General features: G+C 36.3%; 1 protein-coding gene across 2 annotated transcripts; it reads left to right on the top strand.

Moving 5' to 3' along the window:
* The first annotated feature begins 1,284 nt into the window (after positions 1-1,284).
* CHORDC1 (cysteine and histidine rich domain containing 1) lies at positions 1,285-23,267 on the top strand. Of its 2 annotated transcripts, XM_007446523.1 has the most exons (11): positions 1,285-1,754; positions 5,129-5,178; positions 7,889-7,945; positions 10,516-10,673; positions 12,670-12,773; positions 13,922-13,980; positions 18,220-18,290; positions 19,509-19,614; positions 21,627-21,746; positions 22,529-22,591; positions 22,886-23,267. In XM_007446523.1, exons 1-11 carry the CDS (start codon positions 1,691-1,693, stop codon positions 23,027-23,029), a joined length of 996 nt encoding a protein of 331 aa, XP_007446585.1. In that variant the 5' UTR covers positions 1,285-1,690; the 3' UTR covers positions 23,030-23,267. The 2 variants fall into 2 exon arrangements, with proteins under 2 accessions (XP_007446585.1, XP_007446586.1); XM_007446524.1 differs by lacking the exon at positions 7,889-7,945 and having other exon boundaries at positions 1,691-1,754; positions 22,886-23,029.
* The last annotated feature ends 428 nt before the right edge of the window (positions 23,268-23,695 follow it).

Raw genomic sequence — 23,695 nt, 5'->3', positions numbered from 1 at the left:
ACCAAAATCTTGCATCTTCCCTTACATGGAAAAAAAAAAGGCACTAAAATCATTAACTGAGATACTTGTTCCTCCTGGCTAGTAATAACCTTTTATTGAGATGTGTGCTTGACTGCATGTATTCCCTATCCAAAATCATACACACACACACACACACACACACACACACTGGCTCCTCCCCCTACTTCTTCAGAGCAGTTCCTCAGAGCTGCTCTGGGCGTAAGTCCTCTGTAGTAGAATAAAACTCAACTCACAGCTCTTATGTTGTGGGGTTGTGTTTTGTTTTTTCAGTTCATACACCTTACTGCTACTTCTCAAAAATCTAAAATAAGAAAAACAACATACAATAAGTTTATCACTGAAGCTCATTGTATAATAAAGTTGGTGGGATTAAATGAAGAATGGTTATATTGCATTTATTCATCAGAAATCTACCTCATCATTCATAATGTGATTATGAAACAAAACAGAAAAATACTCCTTAGGTAAAATAAAGGAGAATACAACATTGTATATATCTATGTTAGAATGACTACATAGAAATTTAATACTTCTTGTTATGGAGGAACGGAAGATGGAAAATGAAGTCTTCTTTATTGGGGTGGGAGGACTGAACTTATTTCTCATGAACAGACTTGGGATCGTTAGAAATATTGTATAGCTTTTTACTTCTACTTGACAAATACTGATGTTACCATTTTGTTCAGTATACCTGTTATCAAGAAGCATTTGCTTTTATTTCAAATACACCAAGTCTGGTAAACATACAAGTTGGAACTAGGGTTGTTTGCGTGTGCCCATTAATGTATCACTACACTTTTTAAGATGCTCTTGATAGAATCTTACCAGATGATCCAGGATCGGAGAATTCAGCATCACAAACTGATTAAATGGAAGCTAACACGAAACAACAATTACCCCAGCGTCTTAGAGCAATAGTGACCACTTTAGCGCTGTAATTGAACAACATTTCTCCTTGATATTCTAATTTTCAATTGCTTTGTATTTTCAATGTGATTTGACCTCAATTACTTCGTTATCAAAACTGCTCCCGATGCCTACACTTCTTCAATGCTTCTGAGATCAGGCCAGTGGAGGCATAGACGGAGACTCGTCCACCATCCCCCTCATCATTTATTAAGCAACCACGTTCCAGGAAGAGGATTCGGAAATACTGAACGACTCTACACTCACTCTCAGGCAGCTAAGGCGCAAACATATCGACCAGGCTTTTAGGGGTAATTACAGTCTCAAAAGGAAGCAGGATGACGGGCTACGGGGGCCGAGAGGGCGGGGCGGTCCGTTCGCTGTGCGAGATACCCGCAGCCAATGAGTGTGGAGATCCGGAGAGAGCGCATCAGTGCCCCGGATGCCTACATTTCCAGCCTTTAAGGTTTCTCTCCGGCAAATATCTTGGCTGCATCTCCGACCCCTGCCCCCTACCCATCGTAGTCCCACCTAGAGGGGCCTCCGCCTGCGGCCGGCCGCCCGCGCTTCCTCCGCCTCTTCGCATCGCCTGTGCGCCTGCGCGACCGGAAAATTCGCGAAGGTTCCTGAAGCGGAACTGGCCGTTTCCGGAAGTCGGCAGCCGCCCCAGTCCGCAGACGGGTGGTTGCGACAGGGGTGTTGTAAAGGCAGTGTCTGGCGGTTCCGGGCGTTTGGCCCTGACCCGGGGCGGTGGGAAGAGAAAATGGCCTTGCTGTGCTACAACCGAGGCTGCGGCCAGCGCTTCGATCCCGAGACCAATTCCGATGGTAAGAGAAGCGCGCCGCCGGCCCTCCCTCCCTTCCACCTCTTCCCGTGGACGTCCTTGGGCCGGAGGGCATCCCGGGTCTCCGCGCAAGCCGGCGCCGCGCTGCCCCCCCACCCCGTGTCGCCCCTCCCGCCTGACCGCCCAAGGGCGCAGGACCGCTTTGGGGGCTCCCAGGCAAAGACGTCTGAACCCCTCCCTCTGCAGCTTCCGGACCCACGGACCCACTGCCCCTCGGGCGCACGTGTTTGCCTAAGTCGTCCGCTCACTCTCTAATTGGCGTGGAATTTAGAACATGTTTATTCTCGCCCCCCCCCCCACAGCGTCTCTTAAAGGAATCAGAAGTTAACGAGGTGCTCTGGGCTCGCTTTGCGGTTGTTTTGCTGTGTCCGTGTGTCAGAGACAGACCGACATTGCCTGGAAGGTCTTATCCTAGCGTTTAAGTTCGGCTTCTAATAGTATAGAAGTGTATTTGTCTGAAAGCCTGCTGTCGATTTATTCATTCGACCCACTCACTTGTTTTAACCTTACTCTTTAAAGCGTTTTTGGTTAAGAAAATTATTTTGTATCTTTACGCTGTTAAGTTTTGATACATCCGCCCAAATGGGAGATACATTCCTCATCCTTTCCTTTGTAGCCATGTTTGTTGGGTATTTTTGCAATGGCCTTTCCATTTAGTACCATGCGGTCTATAGGATACAGTGACTGAATGTCCTCTACAGCACCCAGGTGTAGAGTTAAGGATGTAAGGTGAAAGTCAGTGATTAGACTAGGTGAACAATAGAACCTGACCAGTGGATTTGAATTTTGATAGGTGAATGGAATAAGGAAGTGAGTTGAATCCTTGAAAATTGTAGGCATTGTAACACTTTCTCAATTCGACTAGCATTTATTGTATGTTTTCTATATGCCAGAATTGGCCTATCACTTTATTGTTATTTCATTTAACCTTCACAGCAACTCTGTGGAGTGTGTAGTGTTATACGCATTTAATAGAGAAGCAGAGTTCAGCATGGTAGCAACATGGTTCCTCATTGTGTACGAGATTAAAATTGATACTTAAAAAATCTTTTTCACCTCTTGAGATGTCTGAATGTTTATCTTGGTGCACAGGTGAATTGGGGACATAATTTAAAATGATAAGATCTTTGGTAGGATTCTGAGGAAAAGATAAGTTTAATCGTTTTTATGATATTAATATGAAGTTCAGGTAGAAAATTGTAAGACTTAAATGGATGAAAACATCGAGGAGTGAAGGGTTTCAAAGCCCTTTACTGTTGGTAGCCTGTGTAAAAAGTAAATTGCTTTAGTGTCTGTACATATTTTACTTTAATATTAAAGGGAAGACTGATGCTTTGTTGAATGGGGCAATATGTTTATTTATAGGGTGTTATGTGCCAGCCTAATTTTAAGGGGAGATACAGCCTATTTTTTGGAAGTCAGCTTTGTGTGTGTGAAATGGTACAGTGCCCAGGAAAGAGATGAGGGAAGCCAGAAAAATCAGAGTAGACAGTCTCAAGCATTGAGCGTCAACCGTACTAAATTCAGCAGAGAGTTCCATTAAGGTTGCTTAAAGTTTATCCGCTTTAGCAAAATTGGGGTTATATTAGAGATTTAGAATAAATACTCCAAGTGAATTGGTTGATGGAAAATGGGGCTAGGGAGTAAAGACAAGAGCTAATAGCAAACTGTGGACTTGATTAGGAGAAAGTTTTATAGGATGGGAGAGGTTTGACCTTGTGTATTGACTAAAATAAGAAGACTCCTTTCTACGATGATAGGACATTTTCATTTGAAACAAAAGTTAAATGAGTGTGTTAAAGAGACATGGTAACTTGCATATGTTAAAAACAGCTATTCTGGAAGAAACACCTCTTCACAAACAGTATTTTATTCAATCCACACGTGTGAGGAAACTGAAACAGCTGCAAGAGGCAGAGTCAGAATTTGAGCCAGTGTAGGACTCAATGTTAAAAGCCCTTGGCTCTTAATCGCTACTGTGTTGTAGCTTCTTGCCTATAATATTACTTAGGGCAAAACTGGCAAACCTGATTTAAAAAGAAAAGAAATACTAAAGAGGAAAATGTCCATCTGCTTGTTATTTAGCAGTGATTTTCAAATTTTGTTTATACTAGTTGTATGGTTAAGACCTGACTCACTTCTGCTGCCATTCTGCCAGAACTGTCTATTATTATGATCATGCCTCTTACTGTGTCAGACATTATGTGTTTTATGCCTCTGACTGTATGTAAATTTGATATTTGAAAATATTCTACCTGTTCTCTACTTTGATTCCCCTCTCAACTTCATATTCCTCTGCATACTCATTTTTACTTTGAATGTCCTTTTTCAGCCCTCAGCTCCACTACTACCCTTAATTAATAGCATCTTCCTAAACTGGGCTTACTTACTGTACCATGAAAATACCTGACACTTTTCTTGCTTCATTAGCTCAAATGGTTTCTAGGTAGTAAGGAAGGAAAACATACTGACTTAATACAGCAATAGGGAGAAAAGTACCAGAAATTAATCATTTTGCGACACCAGGAATCAGAGGTTGTAGACAATTGAGAGCTAAACAGACGTGAAAGTTTGAGCAAAGTAGCCTTATAAGAAAATTGCACAGGTGTGGAGCTGACCTGCTTTTTCTGATCTCATGGTGCTATCTAGCTAGGGAATAAGTGTGTCTATTATCTGTTGTTTTGTTTTTCTAATGTAATTCTCTATACTGCAGACTATAATAAGTCCACTTTCATAAGAGTTAAGTAAAACTTGGTGGTGTAATGGGGAAGCGGTAGGGATATAATAGACTAACAATCATTGACAAGCCTGAAAATAGATTGTAGAATTTAAACTTCGTTTTAATTAGGTTTATATCTAGGAATTGACACCTGTGTAGGAAAATTAAATTAGCAATTAGATATTGTATCAGTGTTTTTTTTAATTTGAACCTGTTTTTCCAAAATATCTTTTTAGGTAATCTCCTGGGCAACCTTTATGAATCGATGCACATAAGAACATTTAAATTTGATAGTAATTTTGTAAAAACCGAATACGGTCAAAATTTGGAGCTTGAAGTTTGGGTACTAAAATATTTTACAACGAAGATTAGAGGAATACAAAATGTAATTTGTTATACTTGAACTATTTGTGTTTTTATATATAGTTTTCATATTCAAATTAGAATTTTAACCTTTACTATTTTAATACAATGTTATATTAAGCACTATGTGGCATGCATCAAATTCGAGCATTACTGAATTTTTAAGGAAAAGAAAAGTATTACCTGCATATGGAAAAAGGATTATATGTTAACACTGAAGGAAATGATGTTTTTCTTCATTATAAAGTGTTTTTTTTTCTTTTGTTTTTGACCAGACGCTTGTACATACCACCCAGGTGTTCCAGTCTTTCATGATGCATTAAAGGTAGGAACTTGATACATTTCAGTCTTTTCACATTTTTATAGTAAACTCAGAGGTATAATACTAAATCTTGAATTTCTCTTTTTTTTTTTCCTCAGCTTGTGACTCTGTGCTTTCTAAATGACCATTTTGGGGTGCTTTGAGCAAGTGCTCCACTAAAGGCAAAGAGGACAGTAGATGGTGATCTTAAGGGCTTTTCCAGTTACAAAATTGTTACTTTTATCCCAACTCTCACTTTCAGTGCCCCTCATTTCTTCACTTTGAGGGGAAATGAAAGCAATTGTAGAAGCCATAACACTTCTTAATCTTTCAATATATCAGGCAGGTGCTGTTTAATAAGAGCAGCTCTGAATTTTAGGGAACATTATTATAAATATTTAACAGTGCCACTCCTGGGACAGACATGAAAGTTTAGAGTAATACTGTACAGAAAAGAGATGCCGCCTGTTTTCTTTGATGTTCTGTAGATTTAGAGAAATAATAGAATATTGTTTGATCAGGTTTTTTTGTGTTGGGTTTATTGATCTTTTAAAATTTATGATAATGTACATTTTCCCTTGTATATCTCAAAAGAAACTGTTGCAGTGTGGCTGCCATGGTTTTAGGTATTCTTAGGAACATAAACAGTCCTATGTGTTTATATATTATCGATGCCCTTTGAATTTCTAATTTTACCTTTCAGGGAGTAGTTGGACCTTTCTGGTTTTTAACTGTTAGCTACATATAAACAATGATGTACAAGCAGATAGCAAGTTTATGTTAATATGGTTAGTTTTGAGTGAGAAAAACAGAACAAACGTTCAGTAGGGCAAATTATGATACGACTCTTCCTTACATCTTTTTAGCCTCTTTACAAGCTTCTATGGGGATGGAAACTGTGGTTCTGTGGGAACACTTATTTTTGCTGGGGGTGAGGGGATTTTATCTTTCCTAAATTGCCATTTTTTCTGTGTTTGCTTTTCTTGTTGTACTTTGTTTTCCTATGATGTTTTCCTCCTGTCTCCTAACCATGGGCATACTTAACTTCTCAGGTTTGGCTTCCTGTTTTCTCTCATTCAGCTCATTCATTCTTGTCCTTAATTTATTCTTGTCACCTCTATGCCAGTGACTTATACAACATATTTTCATTTATCTGTGTCATTGGCAAGCATAGACGAGTTCTGAAGTGACCCCTTGTTCCAAAAATAGCCTGCCTTTCGTGTTTGCTGCTGCTAGTAATGATATCACTAACTTTCTAGTCATTTAGTCCATTGCTCCTCTTTTTACTACCCAACTGTTAATTACTCTGATTAATTAAACTTAGTGATTTTACTTTGAAGTGTTTTTGTTTCTCTTCTCCGATTCTACTGTTTATTATTGTCTCTATAAACATTTGAAGACTTAGACTTCCCAAGCCTACTGAATTTCATAGCCCAGTAGATTTCAGGCAAAATACATAAATCAGTATGGTGTCTACTGTTGTCAGTTTTCTGTTTAACCAAGTGAGAAGTTAAACATTGCATTAACAGGAAGGAAAAAAAACATTTTAATATTTAAATTAGAAAAGGCATATGCAGGGAAAAGAGCAGTCCTTAAGAAAAGACAGTTTGCAACCTTATGCTTACATACTTTAATTACCTTTTCACATTTTACTGAGGACTACCATAGATCTCAGATCGGCAGTTGGGAACAGTGTGTCATGTATGTATCCCAATATTCCCAGAATACCTAATTCTTCATATAGAATTAAGACAATAAAGCTTTTTTCATATCGAATAACTTTACTGATGACAATATTATCTATATTAATTAAACCTTATATTTAATTTTGTAATAATTAGTAATTTTTGATGTATATTTCAGTTAAGAGTAAATTAAATTTCAGAATAAAGGAAAATATGAATTTTAGAATATTTAACATTTTCCTTTTACAAAAATTTAAGGGCATATTGTGAAAAAAGTCATTACCAAATTCTTCATGCATACATTGAGAAAAACAGTGAGGCCCAGATGGATAAGTGCAAAGCTGACTCTTAGTCCGAATTTGAGACATGCCAAGCTTTGAGACTGCTGCATTTTTATTTCCTTATTCTTTGTACTACATTGGAATTATAGGTGATAACTTAAAGCCATTTATTGTTTAGCTACTTGATACTTCATTCAGAAATCTCATACGGCATTACAGTTTCTTTATTTGTATGCTTCTAGCTGAAAAGATCATTTAACCTTGAAAGATCTAACAGTGCTTAAGCTACTACATGAATTAATGTTTTTCTGAAAATAGAATGCTTATTGTTGAGGAACAACTATGCTGAGTTTGTTTAGAAACTGAATTATTATAATTATTATCTCTAACTTAATGGATTTTTAAAGTAAAGCACTTCACTTACTCCCTAGATCCCTTAAAATAGTTTTTAGAAATTATAGATTGCTTTTCTTCTAAAAATCAAGTACTATTGAAAACAAGTAATTTCTGTTTCCATATTTCAAGGTGCTTCCTTTCATGATGGGTCACAGCACAAATCACTTTTAATATTGGTTAATTCATTTTTTAAGTCAAAAACTAATCATTTCACTTGATTAGGTGAATTATTTATAACACTTAAAAACTATAAAACTATGCGTATACAGGTTACTTCGGGATTCAAGGAGATAAATCCAAATAGAGTGTTTTAGTGGGTTGTGGTTCTCATACAATAAGTTTTCTTTTTTTTTCCTCTCTTATGTTTCTTAGGGTTGGTCTTGCTGTAAGAGAAGAACAACTGATTTTTCTGACTTTTTAAGCATTGCAGTAAGTATTAATGGGTTTCTTTTCCCCTAGATTATCTCCCAAAAAGTACATATTATGGGGAGCCTCCAGAGTTGAGGAGTCTGATTTTGGGCATCTATTGACTAGTCCCTGTTAACTCACAGATAGTACCTTTCTTTTACCCACCTCCCTTCTATGGCATTTAAAATAAGGAATTTATCTGTTTTTGAGATTAAAGTTTCAAGATATTAATTAACCACTTGTCAGTTTAGGGTTTTGTTTGTTTTCTTTTTGCGGTACGCGGGCCTCTCACTGTTGTGGCCTCTCTCGTTGCGGAGCACAGGCTCCGGACCTGCAGGCTCAGCGGCCATGGCTCACGGGCCCATCCGCTCTGCGCCATGTGGGATCCTCCCGGACCGGGCCACGAACCCGCGTCCCCTGCATCGGCAGGCAGACCCCCAACCACTGCGCCACCAGGGAAGCCCTAGGTTTATTTTTGATAGCAGCCTTTTTTTTTTTTTATTTCTAGTGTACTTTGTTCCTTTATATACGTCAAAATTACAGCCCAGAATTTTTTCTTACAGCTTATTATTTTTCCTCTAGCTTTTTATTTTTTTTTTATTGAAGTGTAGTTGATTTACAATGTTGTGTTAGTTTCAGATGTACAGCAAAGTGACTCAGTTATATATATACCTATTCTTTTTCAGATTCTTCTCCATTATAGGTTATTACAAGATATTAAATATAGTTCCCTGTGCTATACAGTAGGTTCTTGTTGTTTGATATAGTAGTCTTAAAAGGCTATCAAAAAGAAGGAACGCAACAATTTAAAGCATTTCCAATTAGGAACAGTAAATTTTTATCATATCTAAGATACCATAGAGATGCACTGTTATTTTGTGTACCCTTAAGAAAGAAATCTAGTTGTTAATTAAATGACATACGATTTACCTTATGATTTCAGGGATGTTAAAATGTATGTATAACTCAATGGAATATAGAAAAGGTAGCTAGAATTTATTGAATGTTTACCACCTGCCAGATATGGGAAGTATTCTTTTGTTTTATTTAATCCTCTCAAAAAAGATCTGAATTGCCATTGCCTCCATTTTACTGATGAGGAAACTGACTTTAGAAAGCCATAATTCAGAAAGACACATGTACCCCAGTGTTCCTTGCAGCACTATGTACAATAGCCAGGACATGGAAGCAACCTAAATGTCCATCAACAGAGGAATGGATAAAGAAGATGTGGTACATATATACAATGGAATATTAGCCATAAAAAGGAACAAAATTGGGTCATTTGTAGAGACATGGATAGACCTAGAGACTGTCATACAGAGTGAAGTAAGAAAAACAAATATCATATATTAACGCATATATGTGGAATCTCAAAAAATTGGTATAGATGATTTTATTTACAAAGCAGAAATAGAGACACAGACATAGAGAACAAACGAATGGCTACCAAGGGGAAAAGAGGGGGGATGGGATGAATTGGGAGATTGGGATTGACATATATACACTATTGATACTATGTATAAAATAGGTAACTAATGAGAACCTATTGTATATCACAGGGAACTCTATTCAGTGCTCTGTGGTGACCTAAATGAGAAGGAAATCCAAAAAAGAGGGATTATATGTATATGTATAACTGACTCACTTTGCTGTACAGTATAAACTAATACAATATTGTAAAGCAACTATACTCCAATTAAAAAACAAATCATTAAAAATTATTTTAAAAATAATAAAGTCATAAAGTTTTTGGAGCCATGTATGTCTCTCTGTATGAACTCTTTTGGAATTTGAGATCTGTTGAAATCAACTACCCTTGTTGTTAATAAAAGTAAAACACTTAAACTGTTAATTTCTCTGTAAAATGATTATGCCTTATTCTTTGTGATTTAGAAAGAAAGTTTTAACTGGTGGTTTCAAAATAAAAAGATTAACTAACTTGCTCGAGGTCATATAGGTAGGTAGTAGGAGAACTGAGACCAAATTGGGACCCTTTTGTATAAATAATTTGTAGAGTTCTCTGTGTGAGATCTCCAGAATTTGTTTTCTGTAAACAAGTTTATGCTGCACCTTTAATAGAATAAGTATAGTAGATATTTATTAAGTGTAATTTAAAGGCCTGGTTTTGTGTGTGTGTGTGTGTGTGTTTTTTGTTGTTGGTGGTGGTTTTTTGGCGGTACGCGGGCCTCTCACTGCTGTGGCCTCTCCCGTTGCGGAGCACAGGCTCCAGACGCGCAGGCCCAGTGGCCATGGCTCACGGACCCAGCCACTCCGTGGCATGTGGGATCTTCCTGGACCAGGGCATGAACCCACGTCCCCTGCATCGGCAGGCCGACTCTCAACCACTGCGCCACCAGGGAAGCCCTAAAGGCCTGTTTTTAATGCATTATTCGTATGTAAGAACTCATTTACAAATACATTAAGTTTAGAGTTCTATTTTTAGTTTCTTAAAATAAGTCAGTGTGTTAAAAGTGGAGAAAACATGCCCTTGAATTTATTAATAAAGAATTGAAAAATAGTATTTCTGTCATGGCATGTGAAGTAGATGATAGGCTGACGCTCAGTGAATGAATACCTCTCACCAACAGGGCTGTACGAAAGGAAGGCATAATAGTGAGAAGCCACCCGAGCCAGTCAAACCTGAAGTCAAGACTACTGAGAAGAAAGAACTATCTGAATTGAAACCCAAATTTCAGGAGCATATCATTCAAGCCCCTAAACCAATAGAAGCAATAAAAAGGCCAAGGTATACTTTATACAGTTGTATGTTTTTGTCGCACTTGAATAATAGTATTTGTTCCTGGTATTTCCTCTTCTCATTTTGCGTAATATCATTTGCAGCTACTGTGTAGTTCACCCACTTTTGAACCTTTTGGTTTTCTCTTAGATAATACCTTTCATTTCTATTCCCTTGAGGGCATATACACAGTAGAACTGCAGTACAGATTTGTTCACTGTGTACTCAGTTATGCTAAGGGCGGGGAAGCCACACATTTTTCTTGTGCCTTGGTGTGTATCTTTTTCATGGTGGCATAGTGGAATTCTGTAAAAGAATTGGCCTTGTCAGGGAATCAGTTTTGAGTTGAAAAAGAACTTAGAGGCTTTCCTTTCCAATCTACCACTGTTTCTTAAATAATTTCTAGAACATCCTTGATAGAAAAATATTTAATTTCCTTTCAAATAATTCTGTTGAAGAAGAATTTACTTCTACTTTAAAGCAATTCATTTTAATGTTACTAACTCAGTATTTAACTTTTCCTTGTATTGAGTCAAATTCTGTCTCTTTCATTTGTCCATATTTTGCCACTTAGAACAAGCCTAGTCACTCATCTTTTAACAGTTTGCCTAAAAACTGTTAATCTCATTACTGATCAATTTTTAATGTATTCAGTTTACATGGCATATTTGTTAAAGTACTTTTAAAATAGCTTTTGATCGTTTTGCAGTAGAATTACACAGGTACTTCATACTCACCTCCGATCCACTAGACTCTATTTTACAATCCCGCACATGCATGTTGGGTACACCAGGTCTTCTTCATATTGCACTTGAGTATTGAATTGTTTTAGAACCAAAATACAGGACTTAAGAAAACAGATGGTTTTCGGCCTCAGACATGGCCTTTGTTGATATTTTATTCACACTGTGGACTCAACGATTTTCCCAGCTTTTTCTTTATTGATCTTATGTAAATAAGTTTATAGCATCTTGAATTATACCCGACCAAGATAAGAACCCAAAGAGACTTTCTGATGTTTATTTTGTTTTTGTAACCAGACTACTTAGGATGATTTTATTCTATATCCAGCTTATTCATATTGTGAGAAATTTTATCAGATGCCTTACTGGCTGATTTGCCAGTGGGGAAAAAAATGTCAGAAAAAGCCAAGAATTTTGGCATGGCTCATTATTAAATATTATAGTGGAGTCTACTGTAATTGACAGGATGAGTTAATTTTTTTTAAATTATGGACTAATACTAATTTCATTTAAGAGGAAGTGAGAGAAATTAAATATTTTATCATAAATTCATTAGATAGTATTGTAGAGACAGAGGATATAGGTTTTTGTGTACTTTGTTAGTGCCTCCTATATCAGTAGGTTTTTCATTAAGGATGTAGAATGAATAACCTAGGATTTTCAGTTTTATTGTTACATTTATTAATATTCTTAATACTTACTGAGTGCCTTAACCAGATTGTACATATAACACTAAACCATTGTGAAATGTTAGGGGACATTGTTGTTACTGTTTTTTTAACCCTGCTAAAACTGCCTTGTGATATAACCGTGTCTGAATTTATAGATGCATGTACTAGTGTCCACATAAAGTGAACTGTCTCTACCAGTTGGGATATGGATTCACTTAGTACCTGTTTATTGCCTGTTACATGCTCAGTGTTTTGCTTAGGCATGGAATGTAAAGGTAGTTTGCAGTCCCTACCTTGGAGTTGCTCATCTTAACAAATTTGTATTCTTACTCTTTACTTGCTTCCCATTAGCCCTACTGATTAATAATTTAATGTGTTGACAGTAGCATGATTATTTAATATCAGAACTTTTTCTGCTAAGACTTAGAAATGTAGCTGTATTAATAGCAGTTATTGTAAAATACTTCTTAAAGAGAAAACCTTGATTGACAAGGCATTTGGCGTATCATAAGTAGAGTCTTAAGTATATTTTTAGTACAAAGAAATATTTTGGTACATCAGTAATGGTAATAAAGTTTCCAAATTCTCCAGCCCGGATGAACCAATGACAAATTTGGAATTAAAAATATCTGCCTCCCTAAAACAAGCACTGGATAAACTTAAACTATCATCGGGGAATGAAGAAAATAAGAGAGGTAAGATTTTGTTTTGTATTTTGTAATTTTTTCTGTTCAATTAACCAATTATCTAAAAGAGACAGGAGCAGTGTAGTTTACTGTATATAAATGTGAAAAAGTAGTACATTGAACATTGTAGTATATTTATAGAGATGTGGATGGATCTAGAGACTGTCATACAGAGTGAAGTAAGTCAGAAAGAGAAAAACAAATACCGTATATTAACGCATATATTTGGAATCTAGAAAAATGGTACAGATGAACCTATTTGCAGGGAGGGAATAGAGACGCAGACATAGGGAATGGATGTGTAGACTCAGACGGAGATGGGGGATGAATTGGGAGATTGGGATTATCATATGTCCACTGCCACGTGTAAAACAGATAGCTAGTGGGAACCTGCTGTATAGCGTAGGGAGCTCAGCTTGGTGCTCTGTGGTGACCTAGAAAGATGGGATTGAGTGGGGCGGGAGGGAGGTCCAAGAGGGAGGGGATATATGTATACATACAGCTGGTTCTCTTCATTGTACAACGGGAACTAACACAATATTGTAAAGCAATTATACCCCAATTTAAAAAAAAAAAAAGTACATTGTAGTAAAGAACTTATTTTTGATTTTTGTTTACTGAATGCTGGTAAAACCACACAATGAATATGTGGATTATTCCATTTTGTCTAATAAAAATGAGAACCTGTTAATTAAAAATTTCTTCTATTACTCATTACTTTTTAACAGTGAGTTAAAATTTTTTGATAGTTGTAAATGTTTCATTGTGCGTGATATAAAATATATTCAGTATTCTCTGACCTACACCTGGTATCTGGGGAAAAAAGTAACCCTTTCATGATTTCTGTTTTACATAAGGTTAAGTTATTGTATATAGTCTTGCATTGTAGAATAGAAATGTGTCATGTCATATATCAGTTTGGGGATATAGGCAAGACTTACTCATGATAATTGGTTTCTTATTAGCTTTTAAGTGTATTACATGAAAGGTCACACAGAAAACTTAGTTATCTAAAATCATTTTAAAAATCAGGGTTTTTTGTATGTAGATTATTTTATTAAATACTTGTGTTATGGAATAGTTTACTTTTTAAGAATAGCACTATAGTAAACTGTTCTATTTTAATGTTTCTATTTTGGTTTTTTTCTTTGTTGTAGAAGAAGACAGTGATGAAATTAAGATTGGAACTTCATGTAAAAATGGAGGGTGTTCAAAGGTATATACTGTAAAATTTGTGTTGTGTCATGGAAGTAAATTTTTAATTTTGAGAAAAGAGTAATTGACTTAATTAGACAAACATTTGGGTGTCTTTTATGTGTTGGGCACTATTCCATGGAGCAGGACTATTAACATGGATAAGAGACTATCTCTAAGGAGCACCATGTCTAATAGATCATGGGAATAAATAGTTCTAATTCAGTCAGCATTTACTGAATACTTACTATGTGCCACACATTGTTTTAGGGGCTGGGAATATAGTATTAAATAAAGCAAAAATCTCTTCTTATGGAGCTGATATTCTAATTTTGGGGGAAGGATAACAAATAAGTTTTTAAATGCTGTGAATTTAGGTAGACTTGAAGAAAATTAAGCAGACAAGGAGATAGAGTAAAAGTATTTAAGTGCACTTGTCAGGGAAGTCCTTTCTTATATGGTGACACTAAATCAGAATTCTGAATAATGTAGCAGATGAGTTATGTAAACCTTGGAGTAGATGTGGGAGTAGTATGTGTAGAGGCATTAGAGCTTGGCTACTCGTGAAATTATGAGAAAGGTCAGTGGGGGCTTGATAAGCGTGCGAAAGTAGGGAGTATGAAAGGCAGGCAAGATTATGGAGGTCCGTCCTTATAAGCTACAGTGAGGGGTTTGGGCTTTATTCTAAGTGTAATAGAAAGCCATTGTCTGTTTAAGGAGGGGCTTTGAAAAAGATGTCTTTGGCTGATAAGTGGCAAATTTAATGGGGCAGGAGTGGAATCGGGAAGGAAAACCAGCTAGGGTGCTACTCTGGAGACCAGGCATTAGGATATGTTTTTGAGAAGTGGTTAAATGTAGGATGTATTCAGACATCTCAGTGAGGCTTCTTTCTGTCTACTCTATATAATATTACACACCCTCCAACATTCCATACTCTTCTCCACAGCACTTACCACCTTATTATACACTACTTGTTTTACATATTTATTTTGCTTATGCTCTATCCAATCTAACTTTCCCTTCCCTTCCCCTTTTGAACTAAGGTTTAAAAGGAAAGAATGTTACTTGTTTTCTCTTTGCTGTGTCTTGAGTGCTTAGAACAATGCCTGGCACATGATATACACGTGTGGAATGGATGATATTTGGAAGTATTAGCAGGACTTGCTAATAAACTGGAAGTGAAGCATCTAGGTCAGCGGTTCCCAACCTTTCTGGCACCCGGGACTGGTTTCGTGGAAGACAATTTTTCCACGGACCAGAGTGGAGGCAGGGGGGATGGTTCAAGCAGTAACATGAGCGATGGGGAGCAGCACATGAAGCTCCGCTAACTTCCTGCCGTGCGGCCCGGTTCCTAACAGGCCGTGGGCTGCTACCGGTCCGAGTCCTGGGGATTGGGGACCCCTGATCTAGGTGATTTGTGCACCATTAACTGAGAAGGAGGAAATGGAGTTAGGGTTGGGGGCAGGTTTACAGTCTTCCTTCATGTTAAATTTGACGTCACCTTGCTCATTTAGAGAGGGAAATATGAATGCATTCACATGTGTATAAGGCAGAAGTAGTAGATAAAAGAGAATGATTAATTCTTGGGGTGAGGGAGATATCGTGCAAGTGGTAGGGTAATGGAGGAAGATCAGAGCAAAGGTATCCCAGATCAACTTTGAGAAGTGAATGGCAGTTCTATAAATGGACAAAAAAGGGAAAGGATATCCCAAGCAGAGGTGATAGCAGTAATATACAGAAAACAAAAAGTAGTCTAACAGTGGTACAAAATTTGCTGATGTAAAGTTGAGATTAAAAGAGATAATTAGGGTCTAGATCCTGAAAGGCTTTTATACTGCTCAAAACCTTACTTTAGGTCATGCTGGCCATTGAAGAAATGTTTTTTAAGTTTTTTCATTGAAATATAACATTAAATATATATAAATATGTTAATTCTCTGTAAGCATAAGGGATTTTCACAAAGCAGAGCCCTCCTTATGCTTCCTCTCATTCATTATTTCCTCTCCCAAAGGTAACCACTTTTTTCTATCAACATAGATTAGTTTTGCCTACTTCTGAACTTACTGTAAATAGAATCATGGAACAGGTACTCGTGTCTGTCTTCCTTTGCTTAATAAAATGTTGGTTATCTTGGTTTCATGTAGCTGTAATTTGTTCATTTTCATTGCTTTAAAACATGCCATTGTTTGAATGTACCAATCAATTTATCCTTTCTACTGTCCTATAAAGTTTTTTGATTAATGTTACTGTGAACATTTTTGTGCATGACTTTTAGGATACTTGTACACATTTCTTTTAAGTATATGACTAGAAATGGTGTTGCCGGTTCATAGAGAGTGTGTGTGTGTGTATGTGTGTTTGTGTGTGTATGTATGTTTAGCTTTAACATACTCCCACATAGTTTTACAAAGTGGTTGTATTTACGCTTTTACCGGCAATATATTAGGCTGGTTCCTTTTGTTCTACACCTTGGTAACACTTTATAATATCAGTCTTTTATATTTTAGCCATTCTGGTGGATGTGGAATGTTCCCATTGTGGTGTTTTTTGGTTTTTTTGCGGTACGTGGGCCTCTCACTGTTGCGGCCTCTCCCGTTGCGGAGCACAGGCTCTGGATGCGCAGGCCCAGCAGCCATGGCTCACGGACCCAGCCACTCCGCGGCATGTGGGATCTTCCCGGACCAGGGCACGAACCTGTGTCCCCTGCATCAGCAGGTGGACTCTCAACCACTGCGCCACCAGGGAAGCTCCCCATTGTGGTTTTAGTTTGCACTTTCCTGATAATGATGTTGACTGCCTTTTTGTATGTTTATGGCCATTTGGATATCCTGTTTTGTGACATGTCCAAAATCTTTATCTGTTTTTCTATTAAACTGACATTTTCTTAATGATTTTAGGAATTCTTTATATGTTTTAACTACAAGTCCTTTGTCCGAGAGGCTATATACCTTTTCACTGTCTTAATAATGGCTTTTGATTGTAAACAGAGTCTCTTCAATTTTAATGAAATTCAACTTGTTCATCTTTTCCTTTATGACTAGGGCTTTCTGTATCCTATTTAAGATATCTGTTTATTGTAGGGCCATGAGTGTTTTCTCATATATAGAGGCACATTTAAATGTGCAAACGACCTGGAACTGATTATTGTATATGGTGTGAGGTAGATGTAATTAAAGGACTTTAAACAAGAGAGTGATACATGTTTTAATTAGGTAGTAGAGTCCAGAAATTGAAGGCAGAGAAATTAATTAGAATCTTTTAGCATAGTTTCGTTGCCTAAAATCTACTAGTGGTCATGAGGAAGTTTAGCAAATTAAACTGATAGATATTTTTAAGTCAGATTGACAGGATTTTGTGATAGGCTATGTGTGGGTAGAGGGTAAAGAGAAACTGTAGAGGACTTACAGAATTTTTGCTTTGAGAGACTGAGTGGATATGGTGCCATCAAATAAGATGGGAAGAAGAGTAGGAGGTTTGGGGGAGAGTAGTGATGTAAGTTCAGAATCTAACGTACTGAGTTTTGTGTGCCTGTGGAGTATCTTCAGGAGGTACACACACCCCGTAATTTGAATTTACAAAAAGTAAATGTACAGAATTCTATTTTCTGTAACTGTAGGATGGTTGCTGTAAATACCAAAATAGACAGAAAATATACTACTGGCTGCATCTATGTTTTATTAACATAACTTTTTGTGAATTCATCTGTAGAGCCTTCATCTACAGCAGCAATGGGGCCCGGATCTTCCAGACAAACCCTGGATATATATATAGGTCTGCAGCTCATTTTACGCTTCGTAGGAAAAAGAAATCATCATCTGGGACTTCCAGAATTGCTTATTAGATTTTCCATTTTAATTCATAATGTTCACAGAGTTTACTATGCACATAATTCATCCTATAACTGTATTTCTGATGAGAGTACTAATCTCTTGGTTTCAATATTGTTCTGTAAATTTATAGAACATACCTGAATGTGTTTGGGTGTGTCCTCATATGCAGAAGTCTGAAAGTATCTGAATACATCCTTTTGCCTACTTTTATATTTGCCTTTTTCACAGGGAACTGAAACTTAAGCGTATCCAAAAAGGAATCATTTTTCATTCCTTATTGGAATGGCCTGAGGTGAATTTATGAATGTTCTAGGTAATTGTTATCTCTTGGGCATTTTCTTAGTTCATAGAGGTCACCAGTACTTGCAAATACATGTGAAATGTAACATTGAGATGTGAAGCTAATTTTTTTGTCTCTTTTTCTCTTTTAGACATATCAGGGTCCACAGAGTCTAGAAGAAGTCTGTGTGTATCATTCTGGAGTACCTATTTTCCATGAAGGGTAACTTATACCAGACTAATTAAAACTTTATGGTAGATGTTAGAAATGTTAATATGCCTTCAAACATTAAATGCCATGCAGCAATATTAGGTATTTTACTTACATTGTCATATAATTTTTACAATAACCTAGAAATGTGGGTTTGTCTTCTTTTTACACATGGGAAAACTGAAACAAGATTACAGTGAAGTGGCCGTTGTGAGTCAAACCTCATGTTTTTTCCATATTCCCTTCTATTGCAGTGTGATACTTTCTGTTAGAGCTGAACAGGTGTTTTTGTTTTTGTTTTCTTTGAAGGACTGTGCTGTGCATTGTAGGACATTTGGAATTTTGGGCCCTGGGACACTAAGACATCAACATTGTGACATCTGAGAAAACCCATACTTTTCCACAGCTCTCAGTTGAGAGCCTCTCAATATATTACTCTGTAGTTTATAGAAACGCAGTACTGTATTAAAATCTTCCACTCTGTTTCCATATTCTTCAGGACTCAAACCCAAAGTTTTACTGTAATTTTTGTCTTCCAGTGTTAGATTTTTCTCAAGTCAATAATAGTGGGTTTCACCTACTTTGGGCTTGACCATCACAGGTTGTATAAACAGTTATTTTTAGGTTATTTGCATGTTCTCACTTTGCTGGTTTATTAAAATACGAACATTTTCAATCTTTGGTCATACCACTTCATGGTAGCTTCATGAGGAAACTGGAGTGTAAACTATCAGTGAAAAGCTGATTTTGGATTTTGTGATGGTTTTAAGCATCTTCACTCAGGAACTCCAAAACTGCTATACTAAATGGCATTCTGGTTTTAACTTTAGTCTTGTAGTTTTTTAAGGTTTTTTTTGGGGGGGGGGTGTTGTTTTGATTTTTTGTTCTTTGTTTTTTTGTTTTTTGTTTTTAACTTTTGTGTAGTTGCTTTATAATGTTGTGCCAGTTTCTACTGTACAGCAAAGTGAATCAGTCGTACATATACATATATCCCCTCTTTTTTGGATTTCCTTCCCGTTTAGGTCACCACAGAGCATTGAGTAGAGTTCCCTGTGCTATACAGTAGGTTCTCATAGTCTTCTGGCAGTTTTAATTGTTTAGTAATTTAGACATTTGTAAGATACTAAAGTTAAACACTTATTTCTTTTTTGGTTAAGTCACTTATCACTTAACACTTCTGAACTTGATTGTGAGATTTTATTGCTGAAATTTTTCTGTAATAATTTACAGGATGAAATACTGGAGCTGTTGTAGAAGAAAAACTTCTGATTTTAATACATTCTTAGCCCAAGAGGGCTGTACAACAGGGAAACACACATGGACTAAAAAGGATGCTGTAAGTAGCATTTTAAAAATAGCTTATTGGAGTGTATTTATCTGAGTCACTTTGAAGAGATTTGAGATTATTCTGTCTTTAGATTTAAAAAAAACAAGTTTTTCTCTCCATCACATAGTAAAGTTTGATGAGCCTAAAAACTGAAGTTAATCTGAGTCAAGCTCTCTCAGAGCACTGCTCTTTGGTCAAAATAGCCATTATGTATGTTGATGCAAATATGTAGGTTTTTGTGAAATAGTTAAGCTAGCCTAAATTGAAGCATATTTTTCTGTAATTCCATATCTTGTTCCCAGTTTTTGTTTTTTAAAAATCACTTTTCTGGTCATTTGATGTTATTAATCATTTAGACTTCTGATTCTCTTTTGGCCACTTAACATCATTCAACCATATACAGGTATACAAATACTCTTAGTGGCCGAAGAGAAGGATTGCACACTTGTTTTATTGGGATTGTTTTGAAAGCCTCTGCTTGCTACCAGGAAATTTATCAAAAGAGAAGAGAAAGCATCACGTACCTACTTCCCTGACAGTATTTTTTTTTTTTAATATGAAACTTGGTTTATTTTTTATTTTTTTTATTTTTATTTTTGGCTGTGCTAGGTCTTCGATTCTGTGTGAGGGCTTTCTCTAGTTGTGGCAAGTGGGGGCCACTCTTCATCGCGGTGCGCAGGCCTCTTCACTGTTGTGTCCTCTCTTGTTGTGGAGCACAGGCTCCAGATGCACAGGCTCAGTAGTTGTGGCTCACGGGCCTAGTTGCTCCGCGGCATGTGGGATCTTCCCAGACCAGGGCTCGAACCCGTGTCCCCTGCACTAGCAGGTAGATTCTCAACCACTGCACCACCAGGGAAGCCCCCTGACAGTATTTCACAAAGACTTGTGTCTGTGTAAATAATCCCCCAAAATCCCATTAAATTGTAAGAAGGCAAGCAATTATTTGCTAAATAAACTTTTTTTGGCTATTATTAATGTATCTTAAATTAGTTTTATGTGCTGTATTGGCACTAATAACCTCAAGACAATGAACCTTTTCAGTATATGTGTCTTTATGTTCAAATTACTTTAGGAATTCATTTAGTCTACATTTGCTTGTTTTATAGTTTCTGCTTCTTAATAACACATGGGTTTAGGTATTATAAATGTATCCATTAAGTTATAATAATTTATCTACCACAAAACTTCTAGGAGTGTTTTGTTAGTAAAAAGTGAAATCACCCTGTATTTTCTCCAAGGTTCAAAAGTTTGAAAGTTTTGGTTTGAAAAAATAAAATGTTTTATGCACAAAAGTTTTCATAGTATGACCCTTGATGAAACACATTTTTTTGTTATTTTTTAATGCATGTAGTTATCAAGTATTGAGTGTCTAAGCCAGGTGGCTAAGGGCAAAAAAGATGTAAGTCATATAAGTAATTTAAATTCAGTTAGTATAATTGTACGAATATATAAATATTACTTTTTAAAACAGTAGTGTCTCGCCGTTTCCTGCATTAAATTACCCTCAGTTATAGAACAAATCACAATTTGTCTTTCAGATATTGTTACAGCAATGTATCACTCATAGGTAATAATATTTTCATAATAGTAATCAAAAGATTACTTCCACAAATTCTCACCCTTTTTTGCATGTTATTATGAGAGGAAAGTATTCAATAACAACAGCAGATAGTTATAACTAATCAATTATTTTTTCCCAAATTTCAATTTGTAGAAAATAAATGGAAAGTTCTTATGCATGAGGTTAAGATATTGTCTGGTTTATCCTGCTAAGCAAATGTGTTTTTCACTTCAGTCTTCAAAAGTGTGTTCTCAAATCATAAAACTATAAGATTCTTTGTATTTTATTTTATTGGTTTAACTTCTTGATGGGAGCTTTAGAAGTTGTTTGTGCTTAAAAGCATTAAGGGCTCAGTTTTGTGTGGTATTTTTGTTCTCAATTTAGATGGGTCAAATTACTCTTTTTAAGGGGTTAATTATGTGGTACTTTGTAAATTCATAAAGTTTCTGTTACATTACAGGGGAAAAAGGTTGTTCCTTGTAGACATGACTGGCATCAGACTGGGGGTGAAGTCACCATTTCAGTATATGCTAAAAATTCACTTCCGGAACTTAGTCAAGTAGTAGCAAATAGTACATTGGTAAGTACACTAAATATCTTTTTTTTTCGGGTTTTTTGTTTTGTTTTGTTTTGTTTTGTTTTTGCGGTACGCGGGCCTCTCACTGCTGCGGCCTCTCCCGCTGCGGAGCACAGGCTCCGGACGCGCAGGCTCAGTGGCCATGGCTCACGGGCCCAGCCGCCCCGCGGCATGTGGGATCTTCCCGGACCGGGGCACGAAGCCGCGTCCCCTGCATTGGCAGGCAGACTCAACTACTGTGCCACCAGGGAAGCCCCACTAAATATCTTTGAGTAAAAATTATACATTATTCTTAATGTCTTATAAAATATTGATCTTGTTTGAGCTGTTTTTAAGATCTTTTAATTTTCCCCATTTGAAAATTAGTTTGAAATTACTTTCACAGAAACTATTTTATTTTAAGTGAAAGTTTCTGCATAGTAGTGTTTTCTGAAGCATGGAGATACTGTAGTAGCTTAGAATATCAAATAATAATGGAACTTAATTCTCAATATGAAACTACAAGTTAATTTTTCTTGGTTTTTTTCAAATTCAAAAAGTACAATATTGGTAATTAATCGTTTTTTCAAATAAAAAAAGTACACTATTGGTTTTTTAATGGTTTAAAAATGGTTAATGGTTTTTCCAAATAAAGTACAATATTGGTAATTCCTTAAAATAGCTTAAATGATTTTTATCAGTATCTTCTTATTTTTATAATCAGTGTTTTATATCATAAATCTTTACTTTGGTTTTGATCAATTAATCAACTTTTTCTTTTTTTTTTTCAACTTTTTCTTTTTCAGTTAAATGTGCACATTGTATTTGAAGGAGAGAAGGAATTTCATCAAAATGTGAAATTATGGGGTGTAAGTATTATGAATCCAGCAGAATTTTTTCTTAATATTTAAAATACCATTGTATAATAAAAGACAGTACTTTAGTAAGCATTGATGCAAAGTAGATATATAACTTACCATTATTTCTTACCAAAAAGTTTAAACTAGGGATGGAAATGGCCTTAGAAGCTTGGAATTTTGACTGTTAGCAATAGGCATAGGCATAGGCATAGGCATGAAATCTTGTTTATCGTTTCAACCTACTTGCCTCTAAAACTAATAAAAGCACCCAGGTGTACTGTAATTCTCTTTGATATGTTGCAGGTGATTGATGTAAAGCGAAGTTATGTAACTATGACTGCAACGAAGATTGAAATTACCATGAGAAAAGCTGAACCTATGCAATGGGCAAGCCTTGAACTGCCTGCAGCCAAAAACCAGGAAAAACAAAAAGATACAACAGAATGAGTTGAGAAGGAAAAGAAAGTTATTGACTCTTTCAGAATTCTTAATATGTGGTGAAGTGGTGGCTTGCTGCTGTACTCTTGTTTTCTTGTTGTTGTTGTTGTTGTTGTTGATGAATCTGGCATTTCAGTGTCTACAGTAGGTCCAAGCCAAAGTCAGTTTATCTTTTCGTGCCTCCCGTATCCCTTTTGAGTTACCTAAGACTGATTATTCATTTCTCCTCACTAATAGAACTGTAGTTGTGTCTTACACTTGAAGCAGCTAGAAAATAGCTCACAACAGTTACAGCATTTCGTAGTATATTATGTTAATCAGAGAAATGTAAAGAAACATTTGTTTTTACATTCTTTCTTTTATCCTGTAATTAGTAAAGCAAGATGGAATGTCAGATTTTTAATTAGTTTATTCATGAGTTTGTGTTCCTATGATACTTGAAAATCTTTAAGGAAGAGATGAAGCTCTGCATTGCTTTTTCCACTCAGCAATTACGTTTTTTGGGGGGATTAACTTGAGGTAGTGTAGTAAGTAGTAACGGGGAATATATGCATTGATTAACAAATTTCAATTCATTTATAACTAATTGGATTAAAAATTGCATCAGTACCTATATAACTGGCTAAGCAGTATGATTTAAGAGTATAGGAAACATTATAAATATCTTAGAGTATA

Source organism: Lipotes vexillifer, unplaced genomic scaffold (genome assembly GCF_000442215.2).
Source record: "Lipotes vexillifer unplaced genomic scaffold, Lipotes_vexillifer_v1.1 scaffold1160, whole genome shotgun sequence".
In the NCBI taxonomy this organism is placed as follows: domain Eukaryota; kingdom Metazoa; phylum Chordata; class Mammalia; order Artiodactyla; family Lipotidae; genus Lipotes; species Lipotes vexillifer.
The sequence above is the reverse complement of the archived record's forward strand: the minus strand, read 5'-3'. Positions and strand labels throughout refer to the sequence as shown.

Excerpts from the sequence above, each read along its gene's own strand:
- CHORDC1 (XM_007446523.1), top strand. The coding sequence starts at position 1,691 with ATGGCCTTGCTGTGCTACAACCGAGGCTGCGGCCAGCGCTTCGATCCC. Across the intron at positions 12,774-13,921 it reads GAATGAAGAAAATAAGAGAG|AAGAAGACAGTGATGAAATT; the intron begins GTAAGATTTTGT and ends TCTTTGTTGTAG. Across the intron at positions 18,291-19,508 it reads GTACCTATTTTCCATGAAGG|GATGAAATACTGGAGCTGTT; the intron begins GTAACTTATACC and ends AATAATTTACAG.